At 42.7% G+C, this 15,218-nt stretch overlaps 1 protein-coding gene across 1 annotated transcript in view; it reads left to right on the top strand.

Annotated features, from left to right (window-relative positions):
• RFTN2 (raftlin family member 2) overlaps positions 1–15,218 on the top strand; it is an 82,528-nt gene that overhangs the window by 57,997 nt on the left and 9,313 nt on the right. The window contains exon 8 of the mRNA XM_068969295.1: positions 13,062–13,140. Within this exon, the coding sequence (XP_068825396.1) occupies positions 13,062–13,140 (79 nt within the window). The remainder of the gene's footprint in view (positions 1–13,061; positions 13,141–15,218) is intronic.

Raw genomic sequence — 15,218 nt, 5'->3', positions numbered from 1 at the left:
TTGAAGAGATCTCTAGTCTTTCCCATTCTGTTGTTTTCCTCTATTTCTTTGCATTGATCACTGAGGAATGCTTTCTTATCTTTTCTTGCTATTCTTTGGAACTCTGCATTCAGATGCTTATATCTTTCCTTTTCTCCTTTGCTTTTCACTTCTCTTCTTTTCACAGCTATTTGTAAGGCCTCCTCAGACAGCCATTTTGCTTTTTTGCATTTCTTTTCCATGGGGATGGTCTGGAATCCTGTCTCCTGTACAATGTCACGAACCTCCGTCCATAGTTTATCAGGTACTCTGTCTATCAGATCTAGTCCCTTAAATCTACTTCTCACTTCCACTATACAGTGGAAAAATCATAAGGGATTTGACTTAGGTCATACCTGAATGGTCTAGTTGTCTTCCCTACTTTCTTCAATTTAAGTCTGAATTTGGCAATAAGGAGTTCATGATCTGAGCCACAGTCAGATTCCAGTCTTGTTTTTGCTGACTATATAGAGCTTCTCCATCTTTGGCTGCAAGAATATAATCAATCTGAGTTCAGTGTTGGCCATCTAGTGATGTCCATGTGTAGAGTCTTCTCTTGTATTGTTGGAAGAGGGTGTTTGCTATGACCAGTGCGTTCTCTTGGCAAAACTCTATTAGCCTTTGCCCTGCTTCATTCCTCATTCCAAGGCCAAATTTGCCTGTTACTCCAGGTGTGTCTTGACTTCCTACTTTTGCATTCCAGTCCCCTATAATGAAAAAGACATCTTTTTTGGGTGTTAGTTCTAAAAGGTCTTGGAGGTCTTCATAGAACCGTTCAAATTCAGCTTCTCCAGTGTTACTGGTTGGGGCGTAGGCTTGGATTACTGTGCTATTGAAATGTTTGCCTTGGAAATGAACAGAGTTCATTCTGTCATTTTTGAGATTGCATCCAAGTACTGCATTTCGGACTCTTTTGTTGACCACTATGGCTATTCCATTTCTTCTAAGGGATTCCTGCCGATAGTAGTAGATATAATGGTCATCTGAGTTAAATTCACCCATTTCAGTCCATGTTAGTTCGCTAATTCCTAGAATGTTGACGTTCACTCTTGCCATCTTCTGTTTGACCACTTCTGATTTGCCTTGATTCATGGACCTAACATTCCAGGTTCCTATGCAATTGGTTCAGCTGGTAAAGAATCCGCCTGCAATGCAGGAGACCTCAGTTCGATCCCTGGGTTGGGAAGATCCCCTGCAGAAGGGAACAGCTACCCACTCCAGTATTCTGGCCTGGAGAATTCCATGGACTATACGGTCCATGGGGTCGCAAAGAGTTGGACACAACTGTGCGACTTTCACTTTCACTTTCTTTTGGCTTCCCTGGTGGCTCAGAGGTTAAAGCGTCTGCCTCCAATGCGGGAGACCTGGGTTCGATCCCTGGGTCAGGAAGATCCCCTGGAGAAGGAAATGGCAATCCACTCCAGTATTCTTGCCTGGAGAATCCCATGGACAGAGAAGCCTAGTAGGTTACAGTCCACAGGGTCGCAAAGAGTCGGACACGACTGAGCGACTTCACCTCACCTCACCTCATGCAATATTGCTCTTTACAGCATCGGATCTTGCTTCTATCACCAGTCACATCCACAACTGGGTATTGTTTTTGCTTTGGCTCCATTCCTTCATTCTTTCTGGAGTTATTTCTCCACTGATCTCCAATAGCATATTGGGCACCTACCAACCTGGGAAGTTCCTCTTTCAATATCCTATCATTTTGCCTTTTCATACTGTTCATGGGGTTCTCAAGGCAAGAATACTGAAGTGGTTTGCCATTCCCTTCTCCAGTGGACCACATTCTGTCAGACCTCTCCACTATGACTGGTCCATCTTGAGTGGCCCCACACAGCATGGCTTAGTTTCATTGAGTTAGACAAGGCCGTGGTCCATGTGATCAGATTGGCTAGTTTTCTGTGATTATGGTTTCAGTGTGTCTGCCCTCTGATGCCCTCTTGCAACACCTACCATCTTACTTGGGTTTCTCTTACCTTGGACATGGGGTATCTCTTCCCATCCCTCTAGATTGTCACAAAACACCAAATTTGAGCTCCCTGTGTCTGGCTAAGACAGTAAAGAATCTGCCTGCAATGCAGGCAACCTGGATTCAATCCCTGGATTGGGAAGATTGCCTGGAGGAGGGCATGGCAACACATTCCAAAATTCTTACCTGGAGAATCCCCATGGACAGAGGAGCCTGGCTGGCTACAGTCCATGGGGTCACAAAGAGTCAGACATGACTGAGTGACTAAGCACAGCACAGCATCATACAGCAAATTTATTGAAACTCAGGGAAAACCTAGAAAACTAAAGCCTTTTTTTTCTTTTTAACAAAAAACAGGGGACATGGAGGGGCTTTGGGCCCAACAAAATGTCATAGCACATAAACAGATACATGGTATATCTTTGTCATTAAAATTTAATGGGACAAGTGGGAGGAATTCCAGAGAAAATATATTAAAAGGCTTCTTGGGGAAGCAATAATGCAAAAAGAGTTGCATGTCAGGCCAATGGATATGGTAGAAAACATCTGTGAAAAAGGAGAGGAGGTCATTGGAGGCTGAGAAGTCTGAGGTGTAGGGACTATTATGAAAGAGTAATGCTTCCAAAAGTAGTTTTAGAGAGGATATTCCTGGTGCCAGATAGGGCTAACCAGGAATAGTGAATAGGAGTCATCTCACATAGCAGCACTGGTCTGTTGGTAGTAGCTGCCTAAACACCATAAAAACAAAGATTGTAATACCAGGATCAGCAGCAAAAAAATGGAATCAGTTAGTGAGCATGTGTATGCTATGAGCATGAAAAGTGGAAGTATGAAGATCGCGAAATAGTTCCTCTCTCTGGAAACCATAAGCACAAAGCAGAGTAAGCAAAGTGCAGGACTTATTCAAGGAGAAGTAAGTGCATGTGAATGAATTCCTAAAGACCTCTCCTAATTTAAGACTCATAGACTTACAACAAAAGAGTAGGCCCACACAGATATAGAGAATGAGCTAGTGGATACCAGTATGGAGAGGAGGGTAAATAGAGATAGGAGTGATAAATAGAGATAGGTGATTAAGAAATACAAATTACCATGTATAAAATAAATAAGGTGTGAGGATATATTGTACATCACAAGGAATATAGCCAATCAGTTCAGTTCAGTTCAGTAGCTCAGTCGTGTCTGACTCTTTGCAACCCAATGAATTGCAGCACGCCAGGCCTCCCTGTCCATCACCAACTCCCAGAGTTCACTCAGACTCAGGTCCATCGAGTCAGTAATGCCATCCAGCCATCTCATCCTCTGTCGTCCCCTTCTTCTCCTGCCCCCAATCCCTCCCAGCATCAAAGTCTTTTCCAATGAGTCAACTCTTCGCATGAGGTGGCCAAAGTACTGGAGCCTCAGCTTCAGCATCATTCCTTCCAAAGAAATCCCAGGGCTGATCTCCTTCAGAATGGACTGGTTGGATCTCCTTGCAGTCCAAGGGACTCTCAAAAGTCTTCTCCAACACCACAGTTCAAAAGCGTCAATTCTTCGGCACTCAGCCTTCTTCACAGTCCAACTCTCACATCCATACATGACCACTGGAAAAATCATAGCCTTGACTAAATGGACCTTAGTCAGCAAAGTAACGTCTCTGCTTTTCAATATGCTATCTAGGTTGCTCATAACTTTTCTTCCAAGGAGTAAGCGTCTTTTAATTTCATGACTGCAGTCACCATCTGCAGTGATTTTGGAGCCCCCCAAAATAAATTCTGACACTGTTTCCACTGTTTCCCCATCTATTTCCCATGAAGTGATGGGACTGGATGCCATGATCTTCGTTTTCTGAATGTTGAGCTTTAAGCCAACTTTTTCACTCTCCTCTTTCACTTTCATCAAGAGGCTTTTGAGTTCCTCTTCACTTTCTGCCATAAGGGTGGTGTCATCTGCATATCTGAGGTTATTGATATTTCTCCTGGCAATCTTGATTCCAGCTTGTGTTTCTTCCAGTCCAGCATTTCTCATGATGTACTCTGCATAGAAGTTAAATAAGCAGGGTGACAATATACAGCCTTGATGTACTCCTTTTCCTATTTGCAACCAGTCTGTTGTTCCATGTCCAGTTCTAACTGTTGCTTCCTGGCATGCATACAGATTTCTCAAGAGGCAGGTCAGGTGGTCTGGTATTCCCATCTCTCTCAGAATTTTCCACAGTTTATTGTGATCCACACAGTCAAAGGCTTTGGCATAGTCAATAAAGCAGAAATAGATGTTTTTCTGGAACTCTCTTGCTTTTTCCATGATCCAGCGGATGCTGGCAATTTGATCTCTGGTTCCTCTGCCTTTCCTAAAACCAGCTTGAACATCAGGAAGTTCACAATTCACATATTGCTGAAGCCTGGCTTTGAGAATTTTGAGCATTACTTTACTAGCGTGTGAGATGAGTGCAATTGTGTGGTAGTTTGAGCATTCTTCGGCATTGCCTTTCTTTGGAATTGGGATGAAAACTGACCTTTTCCAGTCCTGTGGCCACTGCTGAGTTTTCCAAATTTGCTGGCATATTGAGTGCAGCACTTCCACAGCATCATCTTTCAGGATTTGGAATAGCTCTACCGAAATTCCATCACCTCCACTAGCTTTGTTCATAGTGATGCTTTCTAAGGCCCACTTGACTTCAGATTCCAGGGTGTCTGGCTCTAGATGAGTGGTCACACCATCGTGATTATCCGGGTCGTGAAGATCTTTTTTATACAGTTCTTCTGTGTATTCTTGCCACCTCTGCTTAATATCTTCTGTTTCTGTTAGGTCCATACAATTTCTGTCCTTTATCGAGCCCATCTTTGCATGAAATGTTCCCTTGGTATCTCTAATTTTCTTGAAGAGATCTCTAGTCTTTCCCATTCTGTTTTTTTCCTCTATTTCTTTGCATTGATCACTGAAGAAGGCTTTCTTATCTCTTCTTGCTGTTCTTTGGAACTCTGCATTCAGATGCTTATATCTTTCCTTTTCTCCTTTGCTTTTCACTTCTCTTCTTTTCACAGCTATTTGTAAGGCTTCCCCAGACAGCCATTTTACTTTTTTGCATTTCTTTTCCATGGGGATGGTCTTGATCCCTGTCTCCTGTACAATGTCACGAACCTCATTCCATAGTTCATCAGGCACTCTATCAGATCTAGTCCCTTAAATCTATTTCTCACTTCCACTGTATAATCATAAGGGACTTGATTTAGGTCATACCTGAATGGTCTAGCGGTTTTCCCTGCTTTCTTCAATTTCAGTCTGAATTTGGTAATAAGGAGTTCATAATCTGAGCCACAGTCAGCTCCTGGTCTTGTTTTTGTTGACTGTATAGGGCTTCTCCATCTTTTGCTGCAGAGAATATAATCAATATTGTCCAAATCTTTGCCACCCCATGAAGCGCAGCATGCCAGGCCTCCCTGTCAATCACCAACTCCCGGAGTTTACCCAAACTCATGCCCATTGAGTCAGTGATGCCATCCAACCATCTCATCCTCTGTCGTCCCCTTCTCCTCCTGCCTTCAATCTTTACTAGCATGAGGGTCTTTCCAAATGAGTCAGCTCCTCGCATCAGGCGGCCAAAGGATTGGAGTTTCAGCTTCAGCATCAGTTCTTCCAATGAATATTCAGGACTGTTTTCCTTTAGGATGGACTGATTGGATCTCCTTGAAGTCTAAGGGACTCTCAAGAGTCTTCTCCAGCACCACAATTTAAAAGCATCAATTCTTTGGTGTTCAGCTTTCTTTATAGTCCAACTCTCACATCCATATATGACTACTGGGAAAACCATAGCCTTGACTAGATGGACCTTTGTTGACAAATATACATAATTATAATTATAAAAACACTGTGTAATTACCACTGGACAAGACAGTGGCACCCTAGGAGTACCCCATCATACCCACTCCCTTCATGCAGAGGTAACATGACCCGAACTTTTAGGATAATCACTTCCTTCTTTTGCCTAATAGTCTTACCATTCATGCTTGTATTCCTAAATAAACAATTTCGTTTTGCTTGTTTTGAATCTTATAGCAATGGAATTATATATATTCTTTCATGGGCTTCCCTGGTGGCTCAAATGATAAAGAATCCACCTGCAATGCAGGAGACTCAGGTTCGATCCCTGGGTCAGGAAGATCCTGAGAAGGGAATGGCTACCCACTGCAGTATTCTTACCTGGAGAATTCTATGGACAGAGGAGCCTGGCAGGCTATAGTCCATGAGGTCGCAAAGAGTCAGACACTACTGAATGACAAACACTTTCACTTTCTTCCTAGTCTTTCACATGTTGCTTCTTTCACTTAGCGCTGTAAGAGTTATCCACAACTCTACTGTAAGAGTTGTGTGTAGGTGTTTATTTATCCATCTTGCTGCCGATGCTTTGGTTGCTTTCAGGTGTTGGCTGTGACAAGCATGCTGTTCTGAACCTGCCAGGGTCCAGCTCCAGTGGATCCAGGGTAATTTGAAGCAGGGACGGAGTCAGCATCCTAGGAATTAATTGCTTAATTAAAGCTATGAAGGGAGATTAGAAAGAAATAGTGTAGTAGGAAAATACTAGTGGAAAAAAAGAGGCTGAATAGCTTGGTTTATGTGGGATACCAATAAAGCTTCGAGACAAGAAGCTTGCACCACCTACGTAGGCCACCGGCGCCCACTTGAATAGCGGAGCGTGCCCCTCCTTGGGCTCCCTCTCACGTGGATCTTAAAAGCCAGGGCAAAATTAGCAGGCATGGTGAGCACCCACGCTCCAGATGGGAATTCAGCCAGAAAAATGGAGAACAAGAAAGAATGACATGGGGGAATCAGTCTTTCCAGAAACTTATCCGTTTTCTTTATTTTCAGGTTTGCTTATATACCTTTTGTTACACATAGCGACAAATGGAAATTTTAAAGTCACGTGGGGGTCAGCAGTCCTGACCTATATCAAAATCAGGTGCTTTATATAAATGTATACAAAAAGGTCTTAGAGGTTTTACATCATCTTCCGGCCAGGAGGCCTACTAACATTTTTGATCCTTTCTTTCTGATAACAGTCAGTCAACCAAAAACTTATTTTCCGGGGTGATTTTTCTTAAACCAGGCACCACCCTCCGAAGATACCAGATAAAGTTGCATTCCTATAGGGTAAGGGTGTAGTGGGTTACAATTAAGAAAGGAATTTACTTAGCCTAAGGTTAACATGATTAATCTTAAAGGTTAATACTTATTTCTCCTATATGCTAGTTATATTCATTATAAGGGCAGGGAATATGGAGACTTAGCAGCAAATATTGGCTCAACAAATGAAAAACCCTTCACCAACATGATTTTTATCTTTAGAAAAACCCAATGCTAACTAAGACTTTCAAAATACTCCAAACTCTCTGTGCTGTTTATGGATGAGAGATTGTAAACAATCACGTACATAGTAGCAAGAGTGTGGATAATCCTGTCACACAAGCTAGTCTGCCAGCAGAGAGGTTTGACCTGAGACACCCTTGTCACGCCCAGGAATTTTTATTAACTGGAGCTGTAGGTTAACTCCTTCTCTGAGAGAGGTGGGGGACAGCCCCCCGTAAAGTCAGAGGTGTAGGTGAAAGCATAAAGCAGTAAAGTAGGCAGACTCTGGTTTTGGGGGTAGATGCTTGGGAACAGGGGGTTTCCTGAGGTTCAATCCCGCCTTTGTGTATGCTGAAGCCTCCTTCCTAATGACCTTTGCCATGGGTGGATTTCCTCATCCTGACTCCTGGCATGAACCTGAGCACATATGCCCAATTTTCTTAAGGGTATAGACCAGGAAGTGGAATTGCTGGGTTATAGTTTATTTCTTTCGCTTTCTAGATATAAATGCCAAACTCTTTTCAAGTAGAATATTGCGGCTTACTAGCCCACCAGCAGAACATGAACATTCCCATTGCTCCAACAAAAAAATATTGTCATACTTTTAAATTTTGCCATTCTGGTAATTGTATATATAGTATGATCTAGTGTGGTTTTAGTTTGTACTTACCTAATTGCTACTAAAATTGAGCACATTTTCATACATTTCTTGACCACTGAGATTTTTCTTTTGTCAAGTACCTATTTAAATCTTTTGCCCACATTTAAAATTGTATTTATAGGAGTGTTTAAATGTATATTGGATGAGGCTTTTTATTGGTTATATGTGTGTTGTGACGGTCTCCCTAATTCTGTCTGAGGCTTGTATTTTTTACTCTCTTTATGGATGTCTTTGTTTTAAGGGGTTTTTTGTTTGTTTTTTAATATTTATTTATTTGACTGCACCAGGTCTTAGTTGTGGCATGGGGGATCTCCTCCCTGATCAGGGATCAAATCCAGGCCCTCTGCACAGAAAGCATTACACAAATTGAGTTATTTTTCTTAGGTTAGTTCATGAGATTTTCTGTTATCGGGAAGCTAGTCTTTTTCTTGATTGTTGACACCATAGCAAACCTCCCTCCCTTAAAAATAACCAAGTAGAGAGTCTTCTTTTTGTTTTCTTATGAAATGCATAGAAGAAGACAGGAAAGGGAGAAGGAAACACTTACTGAGCATCTGCCATGCTCCAAGGTCTGTGCTAAGAACTTTGTATCCACCACTGGTATTCTTAGAACCATCTTTGTTTTACAGAAGAGGAACAGGAGGCTCAGAAAGATAGGACGACTTCATCAGTGTCACATAGCTAGTAAGCAACAAAGCTAAGATGCAAACCCAGGGTCAGTATGACTCTAAAGTCATACATGCTGTTTCTCCCAGACTCCACTGCCTCGCTGTTAAACACATCACAAAGAAATGATGTGTCCGGATATTGTGTAGTACAAAGTTGTAGAACTGGTTGAACACATTTCTCCCCCTTCTGTGTTCTGGCTCCTCTGCCTGTACTGTCAAGACAATCCCTGGCTCACTCTCCCCAGATCCCACAGTCCTATCTGCCCACATTGAAAGATGAGCTTATTACCAAGGCAGAGAGAAGAAGCCCCTTGTCCCAGGGACAGCAGCAGTTCTGGGGGCTTCTCTTGCCTCTCACAGGTCCACATCTGTCCTCTGATCTTTGCTTAATCCTGGGTGTGACCCCAGAACTGACTCAGCCTTCATGCTTTCACTTTGTTGCAACTGGTTTCTTCTGGTCAAACACCTGGACCTGACCTTGCTTCTCCCACTAGTTTCACTTTTCCCATCAGCCTCACTGATTTGACCTTCGCTTTTCTTCCTTCAGTGTGGCCCAGGTCCCAGATCCTACCTAGGCTTTGGCCTCGGGTGTCATGGTACTTTCCTGGACATTACTCTGGACTGATGACCCTCCTTTCCCCTCTAGGCCCTTGTATCCATTCTCTCTGCTTTCCACCATTGCTTCAGGGAACCCAGCCCCCCAGGCTGCCCTGGCTAACCTGTACCTCATGATGACAATGGCACCGGGGAGCTATCTACTGCCCGCAGGAAGGAAGGACTAGCAGATATTTTCACATCTTCTTTGAGGACTATTCCCTTGAGCAGCTTTTATGTGCAGTCTATGTGCGTGTGTGTGTTAGTTGCTCAGTCGTGTCCTACTCTTTGCAACCCCGGGGACTGTAGACTGCCAGACTCCTCTGTCCATGGAATTCTCCTGGCAAGAATGCTGGAGTGGGTTGCCATTCCCTTCTCCAGGGACTCTTCCTGATCCAGGGATTGAATATAGGTCTCCTGCATTGCAGGCAAACTCTTTACTGTCTGAACCCTCAGGGAATCCCCTACTTGCAGTCTATACTCTTCACCAAAGCAGGTTGTGCCATAACTTTTACAGAGTTTATGCAGAAATCAAGCATTTTCCAAAAGCTGCATTGATTTTCTATTATATCAAAGCATGACCACCCATTAATAACACTCTAAAAGAGAATCTAAAGGTTCTTAATGCTCGCAGAAAAGTATTAAGTTACTCAGTTAACTAATAGTACTTTCTGGGTAAAAAATTTCTGTAGGTAATAGCAGGTGTAGGCTGTGTCCAGGAACTTCCAGGAGAGCATTTGAAGATCTCTCTGATCCCATAATGACTTTACAAGTCAAATCCTTTCAGAAACCTGTGCTACAGAGCAAATGTCCTATCCAAGCTCAGTAAACAGAGTTACCTCTGGAGCTCCTGGAGACTCTGAGGGACTCACTTGCCCTGTCAAACAGCTGTCCCTCTGTATGGTTTCAGACCTCTTTCCCTTTCATTCTACCATGATTATCATTCTTCAAATCAAAAGGCATTCCACATCTCACAGATGTTCTGAAAATAGCAGGGAATCTTCCAGATCCAGGAATCAAAACTGTATCTCTTACATCTCCTGTATTGGCAGGTGGGTTCTTTACCATGGGAAGCCCAAAAATAGCAAGACTTTTTTTTTTTTAACAGAAAGCAGTTTATTTCATGGAACTAATTAATTAATTTTTGGCTGCTCTAGGTCTTTGTTGCTTTGCGTGGGCTTTCTCTAGTTGCAGCGAGCAGGAGCTACTCTTCATGGCCATGAAACAGCTTCTCATTGCAATGGCTTCTCTAGTGTGCAGGCTCAGTACTTGCGGCACTTGGGCTTAGCTGCTTTGAGGCATGTGGAATCCTCCTGGCCCAGGGATCGAACCCATGATCTCTGCTTTGGCAGGTGGATTCCCATCCACAGTACCACCAGGGAAGTCCCAGGAGGACCTATTTTATATCAGAATGTCCTTTAGAAAACCAGAGACAGTGAGGTCTCAGACATATTTCAAATTAAGTCTAACTCTAAGGACCTTCTAAAGTCTTACCTGGACAACCAAAGATTGTCCTAAGATAGGCAGCCTTTGAGTAACTGTCTCCACACTTACTGTTTTACCCCATTCCTAAAGGTTGAGAAGCCTGCTGTCAGCCAAACATCACACCCTAGTACACTCAGATGGCCCCATCCTATAATCTTTTGAGAAAAACTCATCAAGGGTCACCCCCAGTCCCTACCTCAGGGCTCCAGGAGGCTTTCCATTCAAGAAGACTAACTGTCGCCTGACTCCTCACCTTTGGATAGTTCTAGGCCTGGTTCCTGCATGTGATTCTCTACCTGCGTCACATACCTTGAACATTATCCAGAAACCTCAGCTCTATTCTTGTGCCCCCTCTCCCTTGACTGTTCTCTCTGGAAGATGTTCTTGATTCTAAGATATTTTCCTCCCACTCGACCCTACCCCACATTTCATTAAATGAGTGGGGGAACTGGGAGGAAATCCCATTTGCTGTGCTCCTTCCAGTGGCAGGCACCGTGGAGGCTCTTCATATCCACTGACTTATTTATCTATCACAAAGCCCTTGATAGGAAATGAAAGAGAATTTTAAAACTTCTCCAAAGTCACCAGGTATTAGTCACCATTTCAGTACTGTCAACTGGGAGGGTGGGGGGGAAGCACAACCTGAGAGCTGTGAGTTCTGAGGGACTTACTAAGAATTCTAGTGCAGGATACAATCTTTCAGAGAGCTCTGAGGAATGCTCCCAAGAGGTGAGGCAGACAGGTCAGCATGTGCATAGTTTTGGAAAAGGGTTACGTCCAGTCAAGCATACATCTTGGTAGAAGGTTAGTCATAAGGAACAGGTATCTCAGTTCATGACCTTAGATCTTTTCTAAGTATGGGAGGATATAAGATACCAGGTTCATTTAAAAAATCCTAAAATATTTCTAACTATGTGAGGGCCTGTTTTCCCAGAGCACCAAGTGCTTCATTCTGATCTTCACCTGAATTCCTTTCAGAGTGAATTGTAAGTCAGTGGTTGCGTTGGCTAATGACTTTATTCTTGTAGAACTAGATGGTGAGCAACATTCTTTGTTTTACAGTAGAATTGAGCCTTGAATCCCGGACCGTCTGCTTCTAAAGCCACTGCCCTTTCCAGTATTCTCCCTGCTGCCCAAATAGCCAGCCTGTTCTGTGTACCGCCAGTCTCTTCCTGCTCTCACGCTGACGTCTCCAGATGACTCAAGCTGTTCCCCAGAGCTAGGAGATATTTCACATCATGTCTTTTTTTCAAAGATAGAGTCAAACTAAAATGAGATTAGACTAAAAGCAGTCTTTAATAAAAAAAAGAACAATCTCTCATTACCACTATGTGGGAAGATTTGCTTTTTCTCAAAATTCAACAGTATCAGTAAGTTTGGGATTTTCAAATTGTGTGGGGTTGACCACTAGGGCCAGAGTTTCAATGTTTCATTTGTTTTCCAGAAAAAAGAGCTGAGCATAAAATGCAGCTAATAGTGAGGTTTTGTTGGGGTCTTTTGCATAATAAAAGTCGTAACTGAGCAACATTAGCTACAGACACTCCTCCCCATAAATCCATGGAGACTCTGTGAAAAGCATTTCAGAGAAATCCAAACCCCAAGTAGTCTTTGGCAAGGGGTAATTTGCCATGATGGTAGTTAAATAAGGAGAATATTGAGTAGCTGACTACAAAGAAGCATCTGAAAATGAAACTAGCTAATGCATAATGAAACTAGCAGTGGAAAATGTATATAAATTTCTCACACATGGCAGTCCAAACTGGTCTCTTTCTTTCATAAGACAAATTTGACAATGCATACCAAGAAGCTTAAATCATACCCTTTTGGCCTAACAATCCCATGCCTATGAATTTTTCTCAAGGAAATAAGTCATAAAGAATAAAGAAGACTATACATATTTCTATAGCAGCATTATTTATAATTAGCAGAAAGCCGGAAGCAACCTAATTTTCCAGTAATAATCGAAAGGCTTAGTACATTTTGGTATCTTAATTCTTTGGGATATCATGCAGCTATTAAGAATATGATCATAATGTACAAACAAGAAAAGAGAAAAGCATAGAATACAGAATACAGAATGCAAATAAGTATGCAAAACCAAGTATGTTAGCAGAGTGAGATTACAAATTTTAAACATTAAGAATTTCTAAGGACCATATTTAGCTTTTAGGGATTTTTTTCCCTTGTTTTATCTGCTGCAACTTATATAGACTATTTCATAATTATTATTGGATCAGAAGATTATTTTACAAAGAATACATGTGGAACATTCTAGCCAAGTGTGAAATATAGAGAATTACTAATTTAGAAATGCTAACGCTGTTGTTTTAATTTTCAGTGAAGGGAATTTGGCTACAAAGCAGGTTGTATTCCTTCAGAGACCAGTTATGTGGAATTCAGCAGCTCAGACACCAGAAGTGAGTAAAAGTGATGCTTTATGAACTGTTAAACTGAACCATTTAATCCTTAATCTCTCACTGTAATTCTAAATGGTGAACAGATGAGGAAGTGGGAACTTGATAAGGAAACAGCCTTCTGAACCAACATATAACAAGGGAAATGTGCCAGCAAACAGGAACATAAGACAGTTCTGAAGGAAATCAGAATATGACCCCAAAGTATGCCATTTGGGTGTGAGGATTACTATTTTGAGCTAAAGGCAACGAAACAGAACCTCTCCCTTTCTGACGAAAGCAGGACATAAATTTTCCTTTTGCCAATGTGACAAAAATTTCCTTGTGTAAAATTGCTTCTCTCTCCTGTACCGGAATGGAGAAGGCAATGGCACCCCACTCCAGTACTCTTGCCTGGAAAATCCCATGGATGGAGGAGCCTGGTAGGCTGCAGTCCACGGGGTCGCTAAGAGTCAGACACGACTGAGTGACTTCACTTTCACTTTTCACTTTCATGCATTGGAGAAGGAAATGGCAACCCACTCCAGTGTTCTTGCCTGGAGAATCCCAGGGACGGGGGAGCCTGGTGGGCTGCCGTCTGTGGGATCACACAGTCGGACACGACTGAAGCGACTTAGCAGCTGCCTGTATCGGAGATGACACATCACTGGGAACAACACCTGTAGTCCCCACAACTTACTAAACCCTCTCCTGCATTAGTTTCCCCAAATACATGCTCAGTCATCTCCAGACTCTTCACAACCCTATGGACTGTACCCTGCCAGGCTCCTCTGCCCAGGGGGATTCTCCAGGCAAGAATACTGGAGTGGGTTGCATTCCCTCCCCCGGGGAATCTTCCCCACTCAAGGATTAAACCTGGGTCTCCTGCACTGCAGGTGGATTGGATTCTTTACCACTAAGCCATTCCCAAATACTTAACTTCCCACAGTTTACTGCCCCTAAAACCCCAAATCCCTTTTTATTTGTCTGGTCACTTCACCACAGTGTATCACCCTTTGTAAAATGAAAATCATCTCCCAGGTCTAACTGTCGCTTTGGGTTTTTACTTCTCTGTGCAGACCTCGTGTGCATCCATAATAAACCTTTTTTCCTATTAATCTTTTTCTAGTTTAATTTGCAGGTCTGAGATGCTGAACCTAAGATGACAGAGGGAAAATTTTCCGCTCCTACAGTTATAAGCTTCATTCACATAAGTGAATGTGCCTGATATTATGATAGATCTGTGCAATCCTGACTTCTGACGGCACTTTTGTATTCTCTCCTCAAGGTCGTATTTTTTCAGTTCTTTACTGAAGGGCTCTGATGAGTCTCAAGTCACCTTATTCTTACTAGACTCCTAGTAGATGCACACTTAGAATAGTATCATTGAATGAAGCAATCTTAATTAAGGCCTGCTGCTGCTGCTAAGTCACTTCAGTCGTGTTCGACTCTGTGGGACCCCATAGACGGCGGCCCACCAGGCTCCCCCATCCCTGGGACTCTCCAGGCAAGAACACTGGAGTGGGTTGCCATTTCCTTCTCCAACTCATGAAAGTGAAAAATGAAAGTGAAGTCGCTCAGTCATGTCCGACTCTTAGTGACCCCATGGACTGCAGCCTACCAGGCTCCTCCATCCGTGGGATTTTCCAGGCAAGAGTACTGGAACAGGGTGCCATTGCCTTCTTTGTAACTAAGGCCTAATTAATCTTAATTAATTAAGGCTTAACTTTCAAAAGAGGAAGTTTGCAAATGGACCAGAAAATTATTTAAAGTGAGTCTGTATTATCAAGAAAATAATGTTTTATAAAACTTCAAAGTTTTTCTAAACTAGCAAAGCTATTAATAGATTAACAGTATATGTAATTCAACCATGCTGTTGTCTCACATTGGTTTTGAACAGACTCTAGCTGGCCCCACAGGCAAGCAGGTAGAGGGGCTGTAAGTGGACAGGACGATAACTCCCTTAGGAGGAGAGCAGAGTGATCAAGTTAACAAAGATTTCAGAAAGACTGAATTAGAGCCCAGAGGTGAGCAGCGCCTTCCAGTCCTGGGGAGAATGGCTCAAGTCACAAGTTCACAAGAAATATTCTGTCGGATTTCCC

This window comes from Capricornis sumatraensis, chromosome 3 (assembly GCF_032405125.1).
Source record: "Capricornis sumatraensis isolate serow.1 chromosome 3, serow.2, whole genome shotgun sequence".
In the NCBI taxonomy this organism is placed as follows: domain Eukaryota; kingdom Metazoa; phylum Chordata; class Mammalia; order Artiodactyla; family Bovidae; genus Capricornis; species Capricornis sumatraensis.
Note: the sequence above shows the minus strand (reverse complement) of the source record. Positions and strands in the feature narration are given on the sequence as shown.